This window comes from Salvelinus namaycush, chromosome 39 (assembly GCF_016432855.1).
Source record: "Salvelinus namaycush isolate Seneca chromosome 39, SaNama_1.0, whole genome shotgun sequence".
Classification (NCBI taxonomy): Eukaryota; Metazoa; Chordata; class Actinopteri; order Salmoniformes; family Salmonidae; genus Salvelinus; species Salvelinus namaycush.
The window spans coordinates 6,169,204-6,194,382 of record NC_052345.1 but is presented as its reverse complement, the minus strand read 5'-3'; the positions used below and the strand labels follow the sequence as shown (position 1 = coordinate 6,194,382).

Here is a 25,179-nt window from a genome sequence, read left to right as displayed (position 1 = left end):
ACCCACACGGCTGTTTTTGTTGGTGATGGAGTAGCAGCTATAACTCTGGCTTGACTCATTTGGCCACAGTGGTGGTGTGAGGCTTGGCTCGGCTGCGGTTGCTGCACTGCACATTTCAAAGCTACAGTCCGGGTTTCGTTCTCAGCAAAACGGCAGTTTGTAAACGAGGGAGTAATAAAAAACGTGTATTTTGGGTTTACGATAGGATAGGGTAAGGACAGTTGTGCTATAGGCGCACAACGCAAGTTATATTCTTCAAGAATCAATCTAGAATTGAAAGTGAACTCTTGAACATATTCCTAGATCACAGATTGTAGCTTTAAAGGCAAGCTCATTTTTTTTCACCCTGAATCAGCCCTGCGTCTCCTGACTGACAGCCAAGAAGTTGAGAAGCAACTGACGTGGCAGCTACAGCTTGTGTATGTGTGTATATGTGTGTGCGCGTACGTGCAACAGCTACTCTCAGAATAGGAGAACAGTCCAGCTCTCTCTCTTCTGTTCTGATTCACAGTGTAACCAGCGCTACCACCACCATATCTGTAGCTGTGTTACTACGGTTTGGAAGGGAAAGTGTTTGGAATAAGTGCCCATTTTAGGTGGTTTTTGCCATGAATTTAGCTATTGAATGGGCTGGGCCCGCGGGCCGTAGATGCCCACCCCTGAGGTAGGAAGTAGGAAAAAGTGTTTGGAATAAGTACTGTTCTTAGGTGGTTTTTGTCAGGATTTTGATCTACTAGTACTGAGTGGTGGCAGATAGCCTAGTGGTTAGAGCGTCGGACTAGTAACCGGAAGGTTGCAAGATCGAATCTCTGAGCTGACAAGGTCAAATCTGTCATTCTGCCCCTGAACAAGGCAGTTCCCAGGCTGTCATTGAAAATAAGAATTTGTTCTTAAACTGACTTGCTTAGTTAAATAAAGGTAAAATATATTTTTTTAAATAAAATTGAACAAGTTCAATATCGTCAGGCTCGGTCCCTGTTTGGGACACAGCCACTGTGTTTGCGTTTATCTGTCTGTCAGCTATGGTTGTCCTGAGGTCTGAGTCCTCCATAGACTAAAAGCAGAGGAGTGTGTGTGTGTGTGTGTGTGTGTGTGTGTGTGTGTGTGTGTGTGTGTGTGTGTGTGTGTGTGTGTGTGTGTGTGTGTGTGTGTGTGTGTGTGTGTGTGTGTGTGTGTGTGTGTGTGTGTGTGTGTGTGTGTGTGTGTCTGACATTTTGGACATTGTTGCTGCTACTCCACAGACCTCATGCAGACTGAGGGATTTGTAGGAGCCAGAAGAGAGAGAGAAACACACACATTTCAAACAAAAGAGTTGGTTGAAGATTACGATTATTTTAACTTCTCACTAGAAAAAAGCAGATGGTCGAGCACAAGCCCCAGCACACAAACAGTACCACCTTTAACCCTCTCACTGTCATCCAACAGGCCATGCCCCAACACGTATATAGTCCAGCCTTTAACCCTCACATTGCCATCGAACAGGCCATGCCCCAACATATATATAGTCCAGCCTTTAACCCTCACACTTCCATCCAACAGGCCATGCCCCAACACGTATATAGGCCAGCCTTTAACCCTCACATTGCCAACCAAGCACCAGACAGCACACAAACAGTGCCGGGTCTAGCTCTTGTAACTCATAGACTATGTTCCAATGCCCGTACTAGTGTAGCTACCACTTGCATTGTAACAGAGGATGTCGTAACAGAGGATGTTGTAACAGAGGATGTTGTAACAGAGGATATTGTAACAGAGGATGTTGTAACAGAGGATGTTGTAACAAAGGATATTGTAACAAAGGATGTTGTAACAGAGGATGTTGTAACAGAGGATATTGTAACAAAGGATATTGTAACAAAGGATATTGTAACAGAGGATGTTGTAACAGAGGATATTGTAACAAAGGATGTTGTAACAGAGGATGTTGTAACAGAGGATGTTGTAACAAAGGATATTGTAACAGAGGATGTTGTAACAGAGGATATTGTAACAAAGGATATTGTAACAAAGGATGTTGTAACAGAGGATGTTGTAACAGAGGAGGTTGTAACAAAGGATATTGTAACAGAGGATGTTGTAACAAAGGATGCTGTAACAGAGGATGTTGTAACAGAGGATGTTGTAACAAAGGATATTGTAACAGAGGACATATTGTAACAGAGGATATTGTAACTGAGGATGTTGTAACAAAGGATATTGTAGTAGAGGATGTTGTAAAAGAGGATGTTGTAACAAAGGATATTGTAACAGAGGATGTTGTAACAAAGGATGTTGTAACAGAGGATGTTGTAACAGAGGATGTTGTAACAAAGGATATTGTAACAGAGGATGTTGTAACAAAGGATGTTGTAACAGAGGATGTTGTAACAGAGGATGTTGTAACAAAGGATATTGTAACAGAGGACATATTGTAACAGAGGATATTGTAACTGAGGATGTTGTAACAAAGGATATTGTAGTAGAGGATGTTGTAACAGAGGATGTTGTAACAAAGGATGTTGTAACAGAGGATGTTGTAACAGAGGATGTTGTAACTGAGGATGTTGTAACAAAGGATATTGTAGTAGAGGATGTTGTAACTGAGGATGTTGTAACAAAGGATATTGTAACAAAGGATGTTGTAACAGAGGATGTTGTAACAGAGGATGTTGTAACAAAGGATATTGTAACAGAGGATGTTGTAACAGAGGATGTTGTAACCGAGCCACAGGACTTTAGTGGAGTTCTATTTACTATGATTAGGGCCGGTTTTCCTTGAAAACATGACCTTACTAGGAACATCTCTGGTCTCTAACTCAGATTTGTTTGAGTTCAATTGAATTAATCAATATTGACAAGTGTTGGTGGAGGACTAGGGTTTGAATAGGAGGAGAACAGGACAGTTAATCCTAGAGTAGGTGGTGGAGGACAATGCGGACATCCCTCACAATGAAAAGGGTAATTAAATGTATTCTACGGTGATGACAGACCCATAGCATTACTATCCTATTACATCAACTGACACACTACATTTCAATGGGAGTTATTTACAAAAACAGTTTGTCATGGCTGGTGATGACCGACTGGTGAAGACAGACTGGTAAAGTAGTATCCTCTTATAAACAGTACAATGCATCATCAATGTTGTATAATCCTGACACAATACATTTCCAGTTCAATAACATGAGGGTTCTTTAGATGGATATATCTTATGGAAGATGGAGAAGAGGAACACTTACAAGGCATTGGGAAGTGTTGGAGCAAATCTCTGTTTATACTAGCTATAGTCAAATGAGGTATGTGAGCAGGGAAGAGGTATTGCCTGGTGTGTGTGTGTGTGTGTGTGTGTGTGTGTGTGTGTGTGTGTGTGTGTGTGTGTGTGTGTGTGTGTGTGTGTGTGTGCGTGTGTGGTGAACTAGGAAGGCTTAAAGGTAGTCTCACAGCACTTGTCTGTTTGGCACTGGTGTAATGAATGACTGTACTAGTTTGGAGTCTGGTTGAGTCAAGCTGTGTAGGATGGTCCATGTGAGAGAGAGAAGAGGGAAAGAGAGAGAAGGGGAACAGAGGGAGAGAAAGAGAGACCGAGATGACAAGAGAGTGTAAGGGTTACAGAGAGAGAGAGAAATAAAGAGAGCTGTCAAAAGAGAGAGAGAGAGACTGCAGACCAGAGTGACAGAGCGAGGAAAGGGTGGTGGAATTAGGGAAGAGTGCTGGTGTTGGGGTTGGCGGGGTACAGAATGAATGTGTGAGTTGGGCTGGTGGGATGGTGGCGAGGCATTTGCATAAAGGGTGAGGGCATCGTGCCCGGCTGTGGGGAAGGGTTGGCACCTCGCCTCACCAACTGGCAGAGGGAGGACTGAGGAGGAATAAAAGAGAGAGAATTACAGAAACCGAGAAAGGGAGAGAGAGTGATAGATAGAGGGAGAGGGAGTAAGAGAGAGTGAAGGGGAGAGAGAGTGATAGAGAGAAAGGGAGAGAGAGTGATAGATAGAGGGAGAGGGAGTAAGAGAGAGTGAAGGGGAGAGAGAGTGATAGAGAGAAAGGGAGAGAGAGTGATAGATAGAAAGGGAGAGAGAGTGATAGATAGAGAGTGATAGATAGAGAGAAAGGGAGAGAGTGATAGATAGAAAGGGAGAGAGAGAGTGATAGATAGAAAGGGAGAGAGAGAGTGATAGATAGATAGATAGATAGATAGATAGATAGAAATGGAGAGAGAGAGAGTGATAGATAGAAAGGGAGAGAGAGAGTGATAGACAGGGAGAGAGAGTGATAGATGGAGAGATAGAGTGATAGAGAGAAAGGGGGAGAGAGTGTGATAGAGAGAAAAGGAGAGAGGGAGTGATAAGGGAGAGAGTGTGATAGATAGAGAGAAAGGGAGAGCGAGGAGGGAACTCACTCAATAGAGCATCTCTTGTTTCAGGGAGAGCTGGGTCCTGGCTGGCTGTTGACAGAGCAGGAGAGAGGAGAGGAAAGGAGAGGAGAGGAAGGAAGGCGAGATGAGACGAAGGGAGGGGAGGGGAGGCGAGAGGAGAGGAGAGGAGGGGAGAAGAGAGCAGGGGAGAGGAGAGGAGTGGTGAGCAGGGGGACGGGAGCAGGGGGGACGGGAGAGGAGGGAAGGGGATGGGAGGTGGGAGGAGAGGAGAGCAGAGGGGACGGGAGAGGAGAGGAGGGAAGGGGACGGGAGGGGAGAGAAGAGGGGATATATGGTTTGATTATCTGCTTCATTCCTGCTGTACTCCACCAACACTCATCCAAAGTTTATATCAAGTCCCTGCAGCTGTACTGTGATCAAGCTGTTATTGGACTACAATATATACTGTATATGAACTTGAGTGTGTGTGTATGTGTGTGTCAGACAGTGTCCATGACACACATACACACACACACACACACTCAGGTTCAGAGTGTGAGTCCCCTCCCTCTCGTTTAGCCGGAAAACAGTCTGTGTCGTCCCCCCCCCACACACACACACACACACCCTGCCCTCTGAGTGTCAAGCACTGCCCACTTGACCTTTTCAGGAATGGCCGCCCTTGTGGACTGCTGGGGGGAATGCTGTGCATTCACTTTTAATGGAGCCGACCAGCTGGGGGGCAGACAGAGAATACCTAGCGCCGCCCCGGGGGCAAGGAGTACTATTATAATAGACAGGGGACTTAGTGACATATCTGTTCCACTTAGCTGCTTCTCCCTGCCCTGCACTGAAATATACCCTCCTAATAATGTCATGTAGCACTGAATGCATGAATTAATAGAAAGTGAATGAATCAATGAATGGCTGAATCAATGAGTTATGAATTCATTATTTCGCATCCAATAGACACAATGAATCCTCTCAGTAATGTTAGGCTGCTGTATCAATTGTCAATATTGTGATATTGTAGTCTTCTTATTACCAGGCAGGAAATTGTTAGAATATGACTGGGCCATTGTCTGGACAAGGCCTCCTGCCATGTATTCTGGGATTTGTAGTCTATAGCTGGAAGAGGCTCCGATCCGGGCAGGGCCCTGTGCGCCTGGATCCGTTTATAGCACAAATACACTCAGGGCCTCACACACACACACACACACACACGCACACGCACACGCACACACACACACACACACACACACACACACACACACACACACACACATACACACATACACACATACACTCACTCCCTCGCCACGGAAATGGTTCCAGACTTTCACACATAGTAATGAGTCCGTGTGTAAACAGGGATAATTACAAACGATGCACAGACACACATTAATCATCATTCTAACTGCCTCACTAACGAGAAAATAAAGAAATAAAGAAAAAGGAAGGAAGGAAGGACGGATGGACGGACAGAGTTTTTCTTCTCATTTTCTCAGGGAGTCATGTTAACTTCAGGCTGGGGCCGACTAAAAGTGGTTGCAGTTACACTGATTCGAGTGCATGGCACCAAATTGGCACTATTCTGGATGTTGGCAGTGAATGCAGGTTGAGAGGATAAGGGGATGTATAGAGAGAGAGAGAGAGAGAGACCCTTGTGTTTTATTTTGCAGTGGTGTGTGAGGAAATGTGTGTTTGTGAGGGAGAGAGCGAGAGAGAAAGTGTGTTTGTGAGGAAGAAGAGACACTATTGTAACCTGTATTTTTAAACCCTATGGTTTATGCACAGTTGCAAACGTGTAATGGTATGCTAGTCTGCTGCAACTGCAGTGCGGCTCTGCTGTCCTGCGCACCTTGCGTTTCCTCCTTTCCCCGTGGGAAGAAAACATGGAAACTTGGCTGTAGCTATAGGAACACATTTTTTCCCTTTTTCTTTTAATACAGAGCAGCCTAAAATGGCAGAATGCTCCATTTGAATGCAGATATTTCTGCCCTGTACAAAGTTTAGGAGGGAAGTTAAGACGTTTGCATTTGATTTTCTAGGCAAAGCACAGGCACTTTTAAAAACTTCATGACTCATAGTAATTCCGCAATCTATTCTAGAACACCGAAACTTGAATACAGAACACCCTAGAAAGTAAGCAGCAACACACACATACACACACATACACACACACGAGCATATGACGTGGAAAATATCCCTCTGTGCCATGGTCCAAATCTCTCGCACTCTTTCCCTTACATCATCGCAGTACCTGTCAATATGTGATTTGACTGAGCAGATGTCGAACGTTGTCCTCCCAATTTCAACTGTGACACGTCCGTCCTCGCGCTCTCCAGTGACTTTGTGTTTTATGGGAAGAGCAAGAGAATACGTGCAGTTCTCCGGTACTCGGTGTCACTCACCAGTCATTGCTTCACCATCTTGAATGAACCTTATGCTAAAATAGAATGAAGTATTCATACGTTCCAATCGCATTTTTGAACTAATTCGATTTCCTTCCACAACTTGACCTCAGACATACTTTTTTTTTTTTTTACATCATATCCCTATTTATAAGTAGGCCTAACACGGAAATAAGAATCTAGTCCAACGACACGAGAGGTGAATTGTGTTATTTGTATTGCATCCCTAAAATGCATTTCTAGAACTTTTCCTATGAAAAATAAGAAACATGACTATAGAAGCAGTGATATGTGAATATCAATGGAAGTGTTTTTATAACTGATCATATGTTCTGCATGATATGACTATGTTTGAGCAAGGCATTTGAGTAAAGAAACATAATTATATTATCCCCAGATGTATTTTTGCATCGAAAATATTATAATTAGCTTATACAAATATATTGGTGGTTAATTCGTTTTTTCTACTGTACATTTGGTATTTTAGAAGAAAATATAATTTTGCCCTATACTCTCAACTGCTAAACCACATAAAAGGCCTATGTTATTTACAGGAAAAACGTTCAGGTTACCAAACTGTCTCAACAATAAATTTAAATTCAACTTAATTGCTCTCTCTTTTTTTTTTTTTTTACTATTTTAGAAAATTAATGAATAAGCTTTTATATTGCATTTTATTGTTTATAACTTAATTTACCAAAATTGGCCAATAGTAGAAATAGAGGATTGCACTATTGTCCAGTAAAGCAGAAGCATGTTTCTGAGTAAATGTACCTTCGTATTGATTCAGGCTATAAGGTGAAGAGCACGAAAATGAAACATCATTTAATCAACTTGATCATTTGATTTCGGATCTACACGTCTTTTTTAGCTGACGTTCCACTCCTGTCTTTGGTAAATGACAAGAGTGGCAAGGAGTGAAATGGAATTGCTCAACAGAGATGGCAATCAGGTTAAAATGAAATGTCAAAGCATGTACAAGAAATGATGACGTTTGTGTATTAGTTGCACGTATCAGTTGTTAAATCTAAATCTCAAAATATAATGTATTTATTTAGTCATTTCAAGCAGTAAAGAAACATTGAATATATTATTGGGGTATATTCATGGTTCATTTATCTATGTTGGATTATTTTGATGTTATTACATGATGCGTCTCTACTCCTTTAAGACCATTCTAGAACAAAACAGAAGATTCCAGTAATTTACAAATAGGCTGCATCCGTAGGCACACATAACCTACAGATAATGTATGAAAATAGACTATTTCTTTATTCATCTTATTCCGAAAAATTATTTCTAGTCAATCTTTATCATTTGGGTTATTATATGGGGTTGATAGTTAAAATTGTTACAAACCATTATAATTAAGCCCATGTAGGTCTGCAGATGGGCCTATTCAGAGTAAAAACCTGGAAGCAAAATTATATGTAGTATAACATTGGCTCTACAGATAACACACACAGGGTATATTTATGTTTATGAATAGTAAAATGTTCAATTTTCGTGTGAGAAAAAGCTGACCTATTTGGCTGCAAGTGTTGCTGCTTTTGGTTGAGCCTCGCGCCTAACGCGGAGTTTCCCGCCACTTGGATCTGTTTTTACTGAGATGAAGTGCGAGGAGGTTTGTTCCTATTTTAACAGTCTATATGATGTGAGCCAAATATAACACGAGAGGAGGTTTGTTCCTATTTTAACAGTCTATATGATGTGAGTCAGATATAACACGAGAGGAGGTTTGTTCCTATTTTAACAGTCTATATGATGTGAGTCAAATATAACACGAGAGGAGGTTTGTTCCTATTTTAACAGTCTATATGATGTGAGTCAAATATAACACGAGAGGAGGTTTGTTCCTATTTTAACAGTCTATATGATGTGAGTCAAATATAACACGAGAGGAGGTTTGTTCCTATTTTAACAGTCTATATGATGTGAGTCAAATATAACACGAGAGGAGGTTTGTTCCTATTTTAACAGTCTATATGATGTGAGTCAGATATAACACGAGAGGAGGTTTGTTCCTGTTTTAACAGTCTATATGATGTGAGTCAGATATAACACGAGAGGAGGTTTGTTCCTATTTTAACAGTCTATATGATGTGAGTCAAATATAACACGAGAGGAAGTTTGTTCCTATTTTAACAGTCTATATGATGTGAGTCAGATATAACACGAGAGGAGGTTTGTTCCTATTTTAACAGTCTATATGATGTGAGTCAGATATAACACGAGAGGAGGTTTGTTCCTGTTTTAACAGTCTATATGATGTGAGTCAGATATAACACGAGAGGAGAGAAGTTCAGAGAGGCCGCGGTAGTCTAAAGTGGTTCTACAGAAACACAGAAAGCGGCTATAGCAGAACATGTTTTCTGGAAGAGATTACAATTTACTGGTCCCCACAGCAAGCAGTTATTTTCCCCCTCGGCAACGCTTTTATTTTTTATTTTCTGCCGGTTGTAAATCTTGGCAATGCAAATATAGCCTACATTTGTGCTGAGTGCTGTTTTCATCCAACGTTAGGCTACCTGCTCAGTCCTTGGCTATTGAAAGAAAGAGACTCATTTTGGCAGGCTTCGCCAGTAGGCTACGTGTTCCTTTCAAGATAAAGAGATAGGCTATTTGAATGTTTAGGCAGACTATCTACATTTAAAGGTTTATTTCTAGTACTTGCCTTTATAGCGTTAATTTAATGGGGACTTGTTTGTGTGTTTTACTGGACTGCTAGTGCTACTTTTCGGCTTAATTTAATGCCTAATTGGTTCAGGCCTACAAAGGAAAGCATTCTATTCAATATCACTTCTATGTCACTTCTAGATTAGATATGAAGTAGAAAACGTGTTGTAGACCTTAAATTAATTTATAATTCAATAGTATCAAACTTAGAGAGAAGGCTTTGAATTCCCTCATATGGAATGTTAGGTTTTTCCTATTTCTCATGTGTGAGTGCCATCCACTCAGTTTGTGCAGAGGCCTTCTGATATCCTCAATAGGCCTACTGGCCTATTAAATGTTGGCCTATAGGCTATATAAACGTGTTTTGCTGGTAGGACTATATGACAGGGTCGTTGCGGATTCTATATAAGCAATTAGAAATAAAAATGCAACAATGGAACTGTGTGTGACACACCATAATGCCTCGGGTAACGTTCTCGTTCTTTTCCCTTTGTCTGCCTTTTTGGCAGTTTTTTTACTCTGTATACAACTCCAAGGATTTCCCCGCGGTTTCTGTGTAAAATCGATGGCTTTGTCCATTCATATATACACTCATTGGTAAAACTATAGGCGGCTTTCCCAGTTCCAAACACTCGTTTTTCACCCCATCTCTCTCTCTCTTCACTCTTTTTCGTTTGTGGGAAACGAAAGCGCAGGAGAGAGCTGGAGATTGTCTCTGTGCAGCCTCGCGAACAAAGGTCACCGTTTAGAGAAAGAGAGAGTGGAACGCGGAGATAAGATGAGCTCTCTCTCTCTCAAAAAACCCCAAAACACGATTGCAGAACAGGAGATACCAGTAAATATACCGCTGGCCCGCGGCAAGAGGCCCATGGCAGGCGGCCGTTGGCGACAGACACACACTCACCGACCGCCTGCCGAGCGAGCGCATGTAATGGCCAAATGCATCCAACATATCCACTATAACTAGGCATGTCTCTCCTATTTAAAAGCAAGAAATACGTTTTGAAAAATTATATGAACTGCCACATAATAAATGGTAGGGTGCCACAGACTGGTGTCCTGGCCAAAATAATACAAGTTCTGCATTTGGCTAATTATATTAAACACATGTAGGTCGTGTTTATTCCTATCTGCAGTGGTCCGGCGCTGTATAATAGGCATCATTTAAAATAATCTGGGAACGAAAGCTTCAGCTGTTAAATGCGTGGCTTTATTGAGGTATTTTGGATTTTATCAAATAAATCTCAGACACAAAATAGTCAAATCAAATCAGTGTTGACGTCATGTCGATTGATTCACAGAAATGTATATATATATATTACAAATGTGAGCTTGCTTGAACCATCTTTACTTTGGTTCATCAGATTTATGGAAATGTTATGGCCAGTCTGTGATAGAATATTTTGCATGAATAGTGTAAAAATAGAATCTTGTGCTATCTTATATTATGCAGAACCATAGAGAGCTTTCATTCATTTACTTGATGATATTTTCTGTTTGTTTTTGTTCCAGTCTGGTTGTGGTTGCAGCATGATATGATACTTGTGATATTTATGACAATATCGATACTTGTGGCAATAGTAGCCTATTATGGGTTGCAAAGTAGCCATCTCTCCCCATCACTTTGTATTATACAATACGCTTAATGCTCAGTTAAGAGATGGTATGGATCCCCTCTGATCATTTTTAAACAAGAATCTTAGTAGACACACCTCTCTCGTTCCTTATTCTCTCGCCATCTCTCTCTTTCTCTCTATCTCTCTATCTCTCTCTCTCTCTCCTCTCATCTTGTTATTTCTCCCAAATTCCTCTCTCTGTAACTTCTCTTCCCCACATTTGGTGCTCTGCCCCACATTTTGTGCCCACAGAGTCACTGTGTTGTCTCTCCTTCCCACATTCGGTGCCCGCCTATGTATTAGCATGTTCGTCAACCAGTGCCCGTCCAGCCCAGCCTGTCCAGATTGGGTCTTTGCTCAGTACCACCATCCAGCACAATGCAGCCAGACACCCGGCTAGCCAGGCCGTGGCTTCGCTGTCAGGCAGAGGCAGAGAGAGCAAGCTGGGCTAGATGGCTGTGTAGATCTGATGGCCCTGGGCTGGAACCAGAGGATTCTTGGTCTTTGTAGGGGTGTTCAGAGAGTGGCCATCGGGCCGGAATCAAATAGTTCTGCTTCCATGCCAGAGGACCTACATGATGCTCCCATTTTGCCCATTTTTGACACAATCTCTGTAATTTCCTCCTGGCCCGAATTTACTTATTTTTTTCACATCACTTAGATTTGTGATTTTGTGTGTGTGAACAATTATACCATCATGGGATGGCTGTGAGTGTTATATTTAGCATAATTATCCTCTTTGTTTTCCCCTCAGAAAGGCTGTATATACAGTATATATATGAATTATATCCCTTGTGGAACCTAAATGTCCTATTTCCTGGACACTTGTCCCATAGTGGGTACACTACTTCCTTCCTCACTAGGGTCAGACAGCCAATGAGAGCAAGTAAAGTGGTAGCCAGGGTGATGCAGTCAGTCGCCAACTCCCTGCTGTTCAACCTGCCTGATGTTTCATATGTCCTGTATGTCACTGGAGGGAAATGCATTACGTCCAACGTTACATGTTGGAGTATGAAAATAAAACAATAAAAATGTCATGTTTTTATATTACAAAGAAAGGGGCGATGTGTATTTTCGGAGGCACAGACAGGCGATATACCTTTGTGACTTGCAGTGAACAGATCCTTTGTAAGGTCTCCCATATCTGCATGCCCTGCATTCGTAAACAGCGTATAGGCTGCATTTACATTTACAGAGATACGGTACAGTCCGTAGCGGACCGGTTCGGTTCCCAAGTTTCCATTGTCCACTGACTGAACCCCTCTCATTGGAATGCTCTCTACATTTGTAACAGAAACCTTTAATGTGTGTTGAACACACTGTTGTCAAGCACGCGGCTGCTAAAAAGGGCCATTTTGGAATTGGAATGAATGTGAGCGAACGAATAGAAAAAGGGCCATTTTGGAATTGGAATGAATGTGAGCGAACGAATAGAAAAAGGGCCATTTTGGAATTGGAATGAATGTGAGCGAACGAATAGAAAAAGGTCCAGTTTGGAACAAATGCGAGAGAGTGATTTAAAACAGAGTGTTGTTGGATAGAGGATGGATGGATGGATTTTTTTGGGGGGGAAGAAGGGGGGAACGGAATGGTTGTTCTTCTCCTCTTTTCCCCCTCTCGCTCTCTTTGTTTGTGTGGTAAATCCAGGAGCAGCTGCTTGGTTTGAGGGTCTAGTGGGATTTTGGGGCTGCTCTTTCTCATGGCATCCTGTGCCAAGGTGGTGAAACGCGAGCAGAGAGCGGAGGAGAGAGAGAAAGAGGGGGAGAGAGGGGAGGGAAGGATTGGCTCTGGGCGGGTGCACTGGGAGAGGGTGTCTGCGTCCCAAATGGCACCCTATTCCCTGTTCACTGCACTACTTTTGCCCGGGGACCATAGGGCTCTGGTCAAAAGTAGTGCACTATATAGGGAATAGAGGGTGCCAGTTGGGAGACAACCAGAGAGATCGTGCTGGTTTGATGAGATGGTGGTGACCATGCTGGTGATGGAAGACGCAGGATGGATGAGGGAGGGGGGCGGGTAGGTGGAGTGCTGTCTGGATTGGTGCATGTAAAATGAATATCCACTGGACTTTGCCTTTCCACTAGATTGGACTTGTCTATTTGGCTAATGACATGCCTTCTGTCTGCTCCACACACAATCCCCCTCTCCCTCCCTTCATCCTTCCCTCCCGCTCGCTCGCTCCCTCCCTCTCTCTCTCTCTCTCTTGCGCGCTCCCTCGCTCTTTATCTCTCTCCACTCTCTCCACCACAAGCCACCAACCTAACCTCCCCCTCCTCCCTCCCTCCTCTTTGCCATATCTCTGTCTTCCCTCCCTTTCAGTCGCTCGGAGCGTGCGTATTGGCTGAGGCTGAGCAGCTCTCTGTGCCAAGTAGGTGGGCCTTGTGCGCGTTGGCACAGACTCAGTCAATGGTTAGAGAAGGAAAGTGGAGAGGAACAGAGAGAAAGAGAGAGACAGTTGGAGAGAAAGAGGGGGGAAAAGAAAGAAGACTGCAGCCCGGGTTTGCCAGCGGTCGTACACTCTTCCAACATTGATTCGAGTCCTCTTGTTTTTTTTCTCTTCTTCTCCTCCGTCCTGCTCCCCCCTCCCTCTCTTCTTCCGACTCTCAGTTTCTCTCTCTATCCGTGAGTCTTACTTAGCCTACAGATCTGAACCAGTACCACCATACTACTGCTTTGCCAAAGCATTTTTGTTTTGTTTTTGGCCCCCAAAATGTTTTTCCTTTTTTGAAAGCGAACAAAGAAGCGATTTCATTTAACATTTTTAAACTCATCTCATTGCTTTATTTAAATTGTATCATATTTTATTACACGCATACAACCTTTGTTGTTGTTTTGTAATTCACTTTTTAACTTTCCCTCCACCCTCTCTCTCTCTCTCCGGTGTTGTTGAACACCACCTGGTTTAGCATCTCTTCTGCCACAGTACCTCCTGTGTTTCTGTGCTGGTACTACACCATCCTCACCCCCTCCTTTGCCTCTCCTTCATTCTTGACTTTGTTTTTCTTCTTCTTGCATTTATTGGACAATTTCTGCAGCTTTCCTCCGTTTTTTTCCCCTCCTGCCTTTCTTCTTCATTTGTTTTGTAATTTGTAACATACTGTAGTTGCGGAAGTTGTTGTGTATTGACTCAGTAAACCAGTATCGAACTGGTAATACTGTTTTGTCTGGCGCAGTGAATTTATCATGAGACAGCGAAATGGTAACTACCAAGGTTTTATTTTTCTATTTTTCCCCTTCTGTTTTGTGATGACTGTTTTGTTGTTGATAGAATTTCAGTATTGACGTGAATTCAGAGTTTTTGGCAAAGATCATTCATATGCATGATTTTTATTGAGGACTGGCAGTGATGTTTTATTCAGAACTTGAGTTATTATTATTTGAGTTATTGTGTTAGCAGACTAAGCAGGTATGAGGGTATTTCTGAAGAGACTATTTATTGTGTTCTTGTGTTGGTATTCTATCCTGTCCTTTGTGTTACATGGATTTTAACTTGATGCAAAGTTGAATTTCCTGCTCTGTTTGAATAACGCTTTTATTTGAGTCATTTTTTGAAGCCATTTATTGGTGTATTATAAGGATTGTAGCTCTACACAATGACATGCCTGTTATGTGCGCGTTAATGGCATGAAAATCAGCACATCAAAATATTGTCAACAGTGTTTTTTTATTAGATATTACTGGTAGATAATATTAGATAGTTTGCCTCCTCTATCAGTATACTGTTGTTTGTTTGTTTTAATGTTTGTGTGTGTAGCCTGTGTGCGTCTGGTTCCTCTCTTTCTCTCTCTCTCTCCCTCTCTCTCTCTCTCTCTCTACCTCTCTCTCTCTCTCTCTCTCCCCCCCAGCACCTCTCTCTCGTTCATTCTCTCCCTCCGCTCCCACAGAGCGGGAGCTGCTGCTCCTCAATGCTGCGTGCCGGTGCTAACTGCCTCTCCTCTCTCTTCCCCTCTCCCCCGCTCCCCCTCTCCCCCGCCTTCTCCTCCCCCCCTCATTTCTCCCCCTCCTCCTCCCCCTGTTTCCACCCCCCCCACCACCACCAGGATGAATTCCACCCGTTCATCGAGGCCCTGCTGCCCCACGTCCGAGCCTTCTCCTACACATGGTTCAACCTGCAGGCCCGCAAGCGCAAGTACTTCAAGAAGCACGAGAAGAAGATGTCCAAGGAGGAAGAGCGTGCAGTCAAAGATGAACTGCTGGGAGAAAAATCCGAGATCAAACAGAAATGGGCGTCGAGGCTCCTCGCCAAGCTCCGCAAGGACATCCGGCCAGAGTTCCGGGAGGACTTTGTCCTCACCATCACCGGGAAGAAAGCCCCCTGCTGCGTCCTCTCCAACCCCGACCAGAAGGGTAAGATCAGGAGGATCGACTGCCTGCGCCAGGCCGACAAGGTGTGGAGGCTGGACCTGGTGATGGTCATCCTGTTCAAGGGCAGCCCACTGGAGAGCACGGACGGAGAGCGGCTGGCCAAGTCGCCCCAGTGCTCCAACCACGGCCTGTGTGTCCAGCCGCATCACATCGGTGTCTCCGTCAAAGAGCTGGATCTCTACCTGGCCTACTTCGTCCAGGCACCAGGTCAGTCATCTGTGTTTGTTAGTGGATACACGCACCCTCCTCTCTCTCTCTCATACATACAGTCTGACAGATAAACACACAGCTGTCATTTTTTTATGTTTATTTAAACCAGTTTATTTTTCTTTACTTGCAAATGTATTTGTGTTGTACAAATAGAAGGGATTTAACAGAGATTATAAACAAATAACGAAATATAAAGCAAAACATATTACATGATCATTTAATTTCACCTGAATGCAATTTAATAATGTAGATTCCAGTGGCAATGTGACAGAGAATGATGTGAGTGTGTTGTGATTTAGTGTGTGTGAAAGAGCGATTTAGTCAGCATCCACGGAAGAGGGAGGATGTGTTTCTGTGTGTGAGAGTGTGAGCTATTTTGCTAGTGTGTATATGAGCATGTATTTTGCATTGATGAGACAGGGATTGTGTGCATGTGAGTGAAAGGGTGTGTTTACGAGAGGGTAGCGTGTGTGTGTGTGTGTATTTAGGAAGGCCCGTTGGTTGCTGCTGGGATTCTCTGGGGTTGGCCTGGGACCAGGATGTTGTGAGCGGTGTGTGCATGTCCTCTCAGGCCGCAAGCTGCCTCCTCTTCTCCGTCTGCCTGATGAGCGCCAGCACCGCACCGAGCCTGGCTGCCAAACACCGTCTCAGCCACCGCCGCCACCGCCGTATAGAAACACACACACACACACAGTCAACGCCGCACACACACAAAGCCTAACATAGTCTAGGCTGCACACACACAAAGCCTAACACCGTTTCAGTCGCCATTGCACACACACGCACTCGTACATACAGCCAAACATAGTATCAGTCGCTGTCGCACACACACACACACACACACACACACACACACACACACACACACACACACACACACACACACACACACACACACACACACACACACACACACACACACAGACACAGACACACACAGACAGACAGACACACACACACACACACTACTGTTAGAGCCACGACACACACACACACACACACACACACACACACACACACACACACACACACACACACACACACACACACACACACACACACACACACACACACAGACAGACACGGCCAAAGACCAACTGAGATACCGTTGAATACGGCCAAACATTGTTGTATCTCAGCCACCATCGTGCATAAACACAGAAACATCGCCTTAGTTGTCCAGCCACACACACACACACACACACACACACACACACACACACACACACACACACACACACACACACACACACACACACACACACACACACACACACACACGGCCAAAACACTGGCTCTATCATAGCTTCCTTACACACGGCCAAACACTGTCGCAGCCGCCACACACACACACAGCCAAAAACTCCACTTCACACTACCCCCTGCCATTCATTGACTGCACACACACTAGTAGCTAATTAACATTGCACATGGACACACACTTTGACAAACACACACACACACAACTCAACGCTGCCTGCAATCCACATACATGGACGCAGACACACACACACACCTAGCCAAACTCTTTCTCCGCCGAGGCAGCGTACACACACTCCTCAGCCGGGCATACACACTCCTCGGCCTGGGCCAACACCGTCTCTCACTTCCCCAGCCAAACCCTGGACGGACAGTCTCTCACTCTGATGGCCTCTGTATGCAGCTAGCTACAGTAAACCCACTAGGTACTAGGGGACCATGTTGAGTGGGAATTAAAGAGGATGCCATTCTGTATATATTTTTTATAATTTAGATTTTATTGTCTTTAATTTCAAATATATTTTAAAAGGATCGATTGTTGCTTTTTAATGACTATTTTATTAGAGAAACAAAAGTTGTATTTATCAATTAATAATGTAGAGTTGATGTCTTGCTTCTGTTGGAAAGGAAAAGTAGGCTAAAATAATTTCCCCACAATACATATTTTTCTACAATTAATCATGATTCACAGACTATTGTTGGAAATATAAATGTTGATACAGACGTGCTATTGGTGAATTAGACCACCATTTCTAGTGTTATTCTAACCAACTTTTGGTCCATTTCCTCTCGTCGTTATGTGGTCATGGGTACAGTGTGGACACACACACACACACACACACACACACATTTCTCCGCTTGCTGGCTGGCTCTGTTTGCATTAAACGGCTCGGGGCTGCCCAGCCCAGTGCCCGTTCATAATGTGAGCCTGCAGTGTGCTCTTATCTTATCTGGCTAATCCAGTGTTGCCCCGGTGCTTTATCTACCTCCAAAGGGCCTGGAAGGGCTCAGGCCTCCGCTCCTGGTGTGACTGTGAGAGACTACAGGGATACTGGGATATTATGGGGGGGGGGGGGGGACAACTCGTGCCAATCTGCCCTGGGGGCCGAGGCTGGGGCCTACCTAGTTAGGTTCTCCTCTACATTTACCTTTCATTTACTGTTGAATAAGCTGTACTGTAGTTACTGCAGTAGGGAGTTTATCCTCTACTATAAATACATTGATTGTACTTAACTGTAGTTACTGTGGTTGTTTGAGGAGAGTGTGTGTGTATGTTAGTGTGGCTACTTTCTGGTCGACACACTTACCTTTCCACTTCCATTTACTATACTGTACTGTACTTAGTGTGTTTGTGTGTGTATTGAGTGTGTTTTGTGTGACAGTGTATGTCTGTGTATTTGTGCCCTGAATGAGGAGACATGCTTATTTGTTTGTTTATTGTTAGCGCGAGTCTTTAGGCCTGTACGTCTCTCTTCCTGTCTCACCCCAACACCTTGTTTTGTCTCCTTAAACATCCCCTCATTGTCCTTTTCTCACAGAGGTAGCCTGCTTCCCTCGATCTCCCTTTGTTTACATCAGTAGAGAGACAGAGAGAGAGAAAAGGCGGGCGAGAGAAGAGGGCTTGCGTTTTCTGATTGTTCTGTTCTGGGTTGGCAGCCAGATCGAGCCACAGCCCCGTTGGTGTGGGAAGACGTCGACAACAACGTCTTGTGTTTTGTTTACGGCGGAAAGAAAGAAATAAGGGCGGAAAAACGCGACCACGGTGAAACTCTGCTCTGAGCTGCATCGCCATGTCGAGTGTTCTCTCCTCTTTCTCTCAGCACAGCCAGCCAGCTCTTGTGCTGTTCTGTTACGAGCAACACTGACTGTATAGCAAAACAAACCAACGCTCCCTATTCACTAGCACCACAATAAAGCCACCTTCCCTCTGCGTTACAAACTGCTGTGGTAGAACCAACCAGAAATCGGACGGCTAAACAAGCAATGCGATTGACATGGTCGGAGGAGGGAATAGAGGAGAGAAGAGTACTGCAGACAAGGGGCTCTGTCTGTGGTACATTATTTGTAGTATTTTATTAGTGAGCGTATCAGGCGATCGCTTGGCCCGGAAGTGATAAAAGTCTGCCAACACTGCACCCTGTCTGTGACTTAGACATACAGAGACACACACACACACACACACACACATTCACACACACACACACACACACACACACACACACACACACACACACACACACACACACACATTCTCTCACACACATTCTCTCTCTCTCACACACACACACACACACACACACACACACACACACACACACACACACACACACACACACACACACACACACACACCCATTCTCTCACACACATTCTCTCACACACACACACACACACACACACACACACACACACACACACACACACACACACACACACACACACACACACACACACACACACACACACATTCTCTCACACACATTCTCTCACACACACACACACACACACACACACACACACACACACACACACACACACACACACACACACACACACACACTCTCTCTCTTACACACACACACACACACACACACACACACACACACACACACACACACACACACACACACACACACACACACACACACACACACACATACACACACACACACACACACACACACACACACACACACACAATGAATTTCAGATCAATGGATCGTCATCCTATAGCTCCTCCTCATGTAACCTAGATGTTTTTCAAGGTTGATCTGTTTGAATTTAAACGGTCTTTTCAAGACTGATTTCTATGCGGTTGGAAAACACCTTTTATTCAAGGAGACCGTGTGTCAGTTCCAGTATGTGTTCTCGTTAGCGTGCCAGTCATACTTTGGAACCATATCTCAATATCTTTTTCTCCGACTATAAGAGCTGTATGATTATGAAAAGATGTTTCCAATGCGTTTCCAATTCAAAGCGCAGCACCACAATACATTTGAAGTCACTCTGAAGGAGGTGTGAAAAGTGAAAGCGTTGCCATTTTCTTTGTCATGACCTCTCCCTGTGAGTGTGGTTGTGAAGCACATGGTACCAGACAGCAGACACTGCTCCGTACGGATAGTAGTAATGCCTTGGACGGGAAGAGTGTGTGTGTGTGTGTGTGTGTGTGTGTGTGTGTGTGTGTGTGTGTGTGTGTGTGTGTGTGTGTGTGTGTGTGTGTGTGTGTGTGTGTGTGTGTGTGTGTGTGTGTGTGTGTGTGTGTGTGTGTTGTCTGGTGCCAGACCTCAGACATCACTCTGTCCCGTCCAGGATCATAGTAGTAATGGCTTGGACGGGAAGAGAGTGTGTGTGTGTGTGTGTGTTGTCTGGTGCCAGACATCAGACATCACTCTGTCCCGTCCAGGATCATAGTAATAATGGCTTGGACGGCAGTGTGAGAAAACCCCAGAAAATCTGTAACTCTCCCTCCCTACATTGATTCCTCGTTCTCTCCGTCCGTTTCCAAAACTGACCACAGGAACGATTCTCAAATAAAAAGCGGTATTTGGTCTCATCAAAAATGCCCAAACGCTCAAAATGTTTGATTTATGAAGGGAAAAGTTTGTGTTTCTGAGATGGGAAAAGTGTGTTCGTCTTTGTGTGTTAGTGTGTGTCTGTGTGTGTTAGTGTGTGTCTGTGTGTGTTAGTGTGCGTCTCTCCTCTTCCTGACAGCTCAGTTCTGTGGCTAGACTTGATGAACGATCCTGGACGTGTTAAAGTTTTGACGAGGTCCAAAACCCAACCCAGCCAGTTGATTGATTCACCAGGTTCCTGCGGTTCCGTTCGGTTCCCGCCAGTTCTCCGTTCTCCTTGTTATTTTTCCCATGAAGATAATCTGTTGTTAATTACTTCCTGGATCCCTGACCAACCCATCGCGTCTTGTATGAATGACATCAGGAGGGGCAAGTGTTTAGGTCGGCATTGGTGAAGTATGCTAAGTACCGTCTGGTTTTATTGGTGTTTCATGACATCAAAAATACGAGGCGAGAAGGGACAAAATAAGGGAGATAAGGGAGGACAGAGAAGGGACAAAATAAGGGAGATAAGGGAGGACAGAGAAGGGACAAAATAAGGGAGATAAGGGAGGACAGAGAAGGGACAAAATAAGGGAGATAAGGGAGGACAGAGAAGGGACAAAATAAGGGAGGACAGAGAAGGGACAAAATAAGGGAGATAAGGGAGGACAGAGAAGGGGGAGTGAGACGGCCTCATTGCCGTTGAGGAGATCTATTGTGTTCAGTGGCAATAGAAGTAGAAGTAGAAGCAGTCTTCCAATGCAGAGCTGGTTGGCCAATGAGCGCCCTCAATCCACCGCTGACTGACTGAGGCCCTGTGTTGTCTTCAGCTGGTCATGCCGGATGAATAGAGAGCCATGTCTGCAGGACAGTAGGGACATGCTGTCACACCAACACCAATACGAAAGTAGAGTCTGAGCAGAGGACGGTGAAGAGAGGAAGACACCTCGCTGTTTAACAGAGAGCGTTCTCATCTTTGGAATAAAGTGTGTGTTTCTGGAGGTCCACTAACAGAACCGGGCCAGCCAAAAGCCGCCGTCGCTAAGACACACAACCCCTTGCTGGCTGAGTGTGACAGACATAAACCAGGCCAACACGGTCGGCAGGAACCCGGACTCCATTAACCCAACAGGACATAATTACAGAGACTCCAGACTTGGAATGACTGTGTTGAGTCAACATTTGCTTTTCACTCAAAGTCAAAGTTGTGTTTTGGTGTCCCGATAACGTTGGCTTTTGTTCTTCTGTTAATGTTGGGTTTTGGTGTTCCTTTGATTTGTATTTTAGGTGTCCCATTAACATTGGATTTTGGTTGGTCTCCCCTGTTAAATGACTGACCAGTATAATATTTTGTTTGCTATTGCTCTGTAGGCATGCGGTTCCCTTCACGGCTTCTCTTTGTTCTAGAAACAGAATTTGGGCTCTTTGGGTTTTACATAACGATCATAAGCCTCCTTCTCTTTGTCCGGATCGGAGGAAAAAAACATCTCTGTCTACCTAGATACCCGCTTCCCTGTCGTTGTGTGATGGAGTGTGTGTGTGTGAGTGAGTGAGGAGTTAGAGTGTTGGAGATGTCTGGCTGGTAAACACATTATTCCAGTGAAATCGGGGGCTCCGGAATCATGACGGAACTGAGAGACAAACGAAGCCGTTTTTTTAACCAGTTTGGCCATTCCTCTGTTCTTATCTCCTTTCTTTATAATTACTCTCCCTTTCTTTCTCTCTCTCGCTCTCTCTCACAAGTCCAAAGACATTTAGAGTGTTTAGAGAAATTGAGAAGGGCATTTGTTTTGAAAAAAGAACTCAAAACAGCCTTCTTTATTCCCTGGATACGGTTTGTTTTGAAACCCACTTTCCCTGTTAATCCGCTCAGAATCAACGGCGGACCGACAGCTTTTCTGGCCCCAAAATGTTCTACAAATTCACAAAAGGAAAAGACGGATCTTATTTCAGTCCGTGTCTGAGAATAAATGCCTGCACATGTTTTCTACGTTACTAAATACCCACTTACCTTTTCATTGGTGTGCTATTCACAGTCTAATAAAACATGTATCATTGTGAGTTATGGATACAGTTGGTTACCTTGTTAGTATTGTAATTTATATTTCCTCAACGTTGAGGTTACATAAATCTGCTTTCTCTGGGAACGGGAGCTGGATAATAGATTTCCCACATTTTAAAACTATAAATAGACTTACATTCACTTTAAATTCATAGATATTTTCACTTTATGAATATATACATTTTTCGGGTTATGTACTATAGAAATAATGAGAGTTAGTCAATTTGCAATAGAATTACTATGAATGTGGTTCTATCATTCACAGAAACAGACAGTGTGTTTGTACAGTATTGTAGTTACTGGCTGATGGCGACTGGTCAGGCATTTTTAGGTGAACACATTATTAGGTTTGAACAAATTAACGATTGTTAAATTCAAATGGGTGTAGTAGGCTTGCTACTTACCTAAGCATTATTCTCTTCCGCTGACTAGGCCCTTTTGGGTTTTATTTGGAAAAATACTGAGTAAGAGAGAGAGAGGGAGAGAGAGAACAAGAGGGAGAGAACGAGAGAAAATGATAAAGAGAAAAAGAGGTAGTCCTAATTGAGAGAATGAAATAGTGAGAAACAATGAGAAAGAGAGAAGTAAAAGAATGAGAAAGAGAAAATGGAGAGGTAATCGAAAGAAAGAGAGTAAACAAACAGAGTGAGAGGGTGGTATCGTTATGGTCTGTATTAATAATGCGTCTTCTCAGTGCCTGGTCTCTTTTCAGGCTTTTGTACCAGAGTCAAGCATGAAATGTGTCCAGTCCCCAAAACCATATACCCGCACAGAAGGGTTCCCTCGACCTCTGAGACAGAAGGAGGGAATGGAGGGATACTGACTGAGTGGAGAGTGGAGAGCAGAGCTCCAGGCCAGTCCAGGCTCAGTCCCTCTGAGACAGAAGGAGGGAATGGAGGGATACTGACTGAGTGGAGAGTGGAGAGCAGAGCTCCAGGCCAGTCCAGGCTCAGTCCCTCTGAGACAGAAGGAGGGAATGGAGGGATACTAACTGAGTGGAGAGTGGAGAGCAGAGCTCCAGGCCAGTCCAGCCTCAGTCCCAGCCAGAGAGCATGTTGAGGGTGTTAAGCCAGGGAACATGGCCTATTCAGCGGGTTCATCTTTGGCAGTCCCCCTGTTCCCCAATACTGCCGCTTAGCTAGCTACTCACACAGCTTGGCTAAGGCTAACACTGCTAGCTACTATAACATTAGGTTTTCTATGGTGATGCTACACAATACAGAATCAGATCCACAGTGGATATTATCACACATTTCTTTTGTTGCAAATCAGAAAAACAATAGAACATATTCTGGTTTTAGAGCCCGACCGATATATATTGTTTCACCAGTATTATCAGCTGATAAGGGCCTTTTGACGCTATATATCGATATTGGCCAATAATTCCACAATAACTGATATTCAATAAGTAGGATTAAGAAAAGGGAATCTAAGGCTCATCTGAAGACTCGCTGGCATTCTCAGGATGTGTCATTATTGTCACAATGTTACAAATCAACATTTGAAGCATATTTCTTTGATAATTGCTGTTTTGGATGGCAATTAATGAGAACTTTTACATTTCCTTTCAATAAAACAGTATATTGACAGATATATCAGTATTGGTAAGTATTGTCCACCAAAAAATCTGAATCGGTGTCGGACCCGGAAAAAAAACATAACGGTCGGCCTCCAGTTTTTACTGAACGAAAAGAGAGAAAACGAAAGAAAAAAAATCCGCTTTTTATTTGTGGATGAAGGAATGAAGACTCGTGATGAGTGTCGTCTTAATTCGGGGAGGGAGGATTGGGGGGGATGTCTAGTGGTGAGAAGTGAGAGGAATACTAGTGGTGTCGTCGGTGGCGGTTGGTTTCTGGCACCATGTAGCTTAGCTGCTCTCTGTGGAAGATGCCAAATGTTCACACACTATCCTTGCCAACCTCCGTCCTTCTGATCCTCTCTTTCTTTTCTTTCTTTCTTTTCTTTATGTTGTCCCCCTTTTGTTTATATTCTTCTTGGCGGTTCAGATGAATGCCCTCTCAAAGGCTCATTAGCACCATGGACCGACTGAACTGTTTGTCAGTGGCAAAAAAAGGTTCCTGAACAACAATTTCGGGAATGAAAAATGTAGGTGAAAAAAAATCCTGAAAGAAAAGGTTTTATTTTGCCTCTTTATTTTGGTGTTGTTAATCGGGAGATTTTACTGTCGTTAGTTTTCCTTTGTTTTGATAAATTCTCTGACCTTCATATATTCTGTGGAAGCTGTTCATTCAATCAAGGTGTGTTATTATAGACAAGGGGCGATAATTAGTGAAAATATTAGCAAATACTGTTTTAACCTTTCATATTGATTAGAATTTTAACAAAGGCCTAATTATTATATTACATTTAAATACACTAAATTATGTATCATAGTGATTTGGCTGATATTCAGGTATCATTACCGCCGTAATTGTATATTTTCTCTCTCAATCTCTCTCTCTTTCTCCAAGGAGCTGTTTTCTCTCCTTGTTCCTTTTGCTTCCTTCTCAGAATCCACTTTAGAAGACAACCTTGGTAAGGGCATCGTTTGGTGTTGGTTACGCCGTGAGAAGGAGAGAGGTTTAAAGCCGTGCGAAAGGGTGGTAGCTAGCTAGGGCTAAAGAGCAAAGCACCACAACAGAGCAAACGGCAGAGAATCATCATTTGGCAGAGAGTAAGTCTGTGGAAGAGA

The 25,179-nt window shown here is 43.6% G+C and overlaps 1 protein-coding gene across 5 annotated transcripts in view; it reads left to right on the top strand.

Annotated features, from left to right (window-relative positions):
• Positions 1-24,080, top strand: part of LOC120032856 (nuclear factor 1-like) — a 59,964-nt gene extending 35,884 nt beyond the window's left edge. For 2 of the 5 annotated variants that reach the window (XM_038979062.1, XM_038979063.1), the window contains 2 exons: positions 15,077-15,608; positions 23,200-24,080. In XM_038979062.1, the coding sequence (XP_038834990.1) occupies positions 15,077-15,608; positions 23,200-23,546 (879 nt within the window). In that variant the 3' untranslated portion in view covers positions 23,547-24,080. Of the gene's footprint in view, positions 1-13,486; positions 14,236-15,076; positions 15,609-16,099; positions 16,503-23,199 lie in introns of those variants that run through there. The other 3 variants (XM_038979066.1, XM_038979064.1, XM_038979067.1) reach the window with 3 other exon arrangements.
• The last annotated feature ends 1,099 nt before the right edge of the window (positions 24,081-25,179 follow it).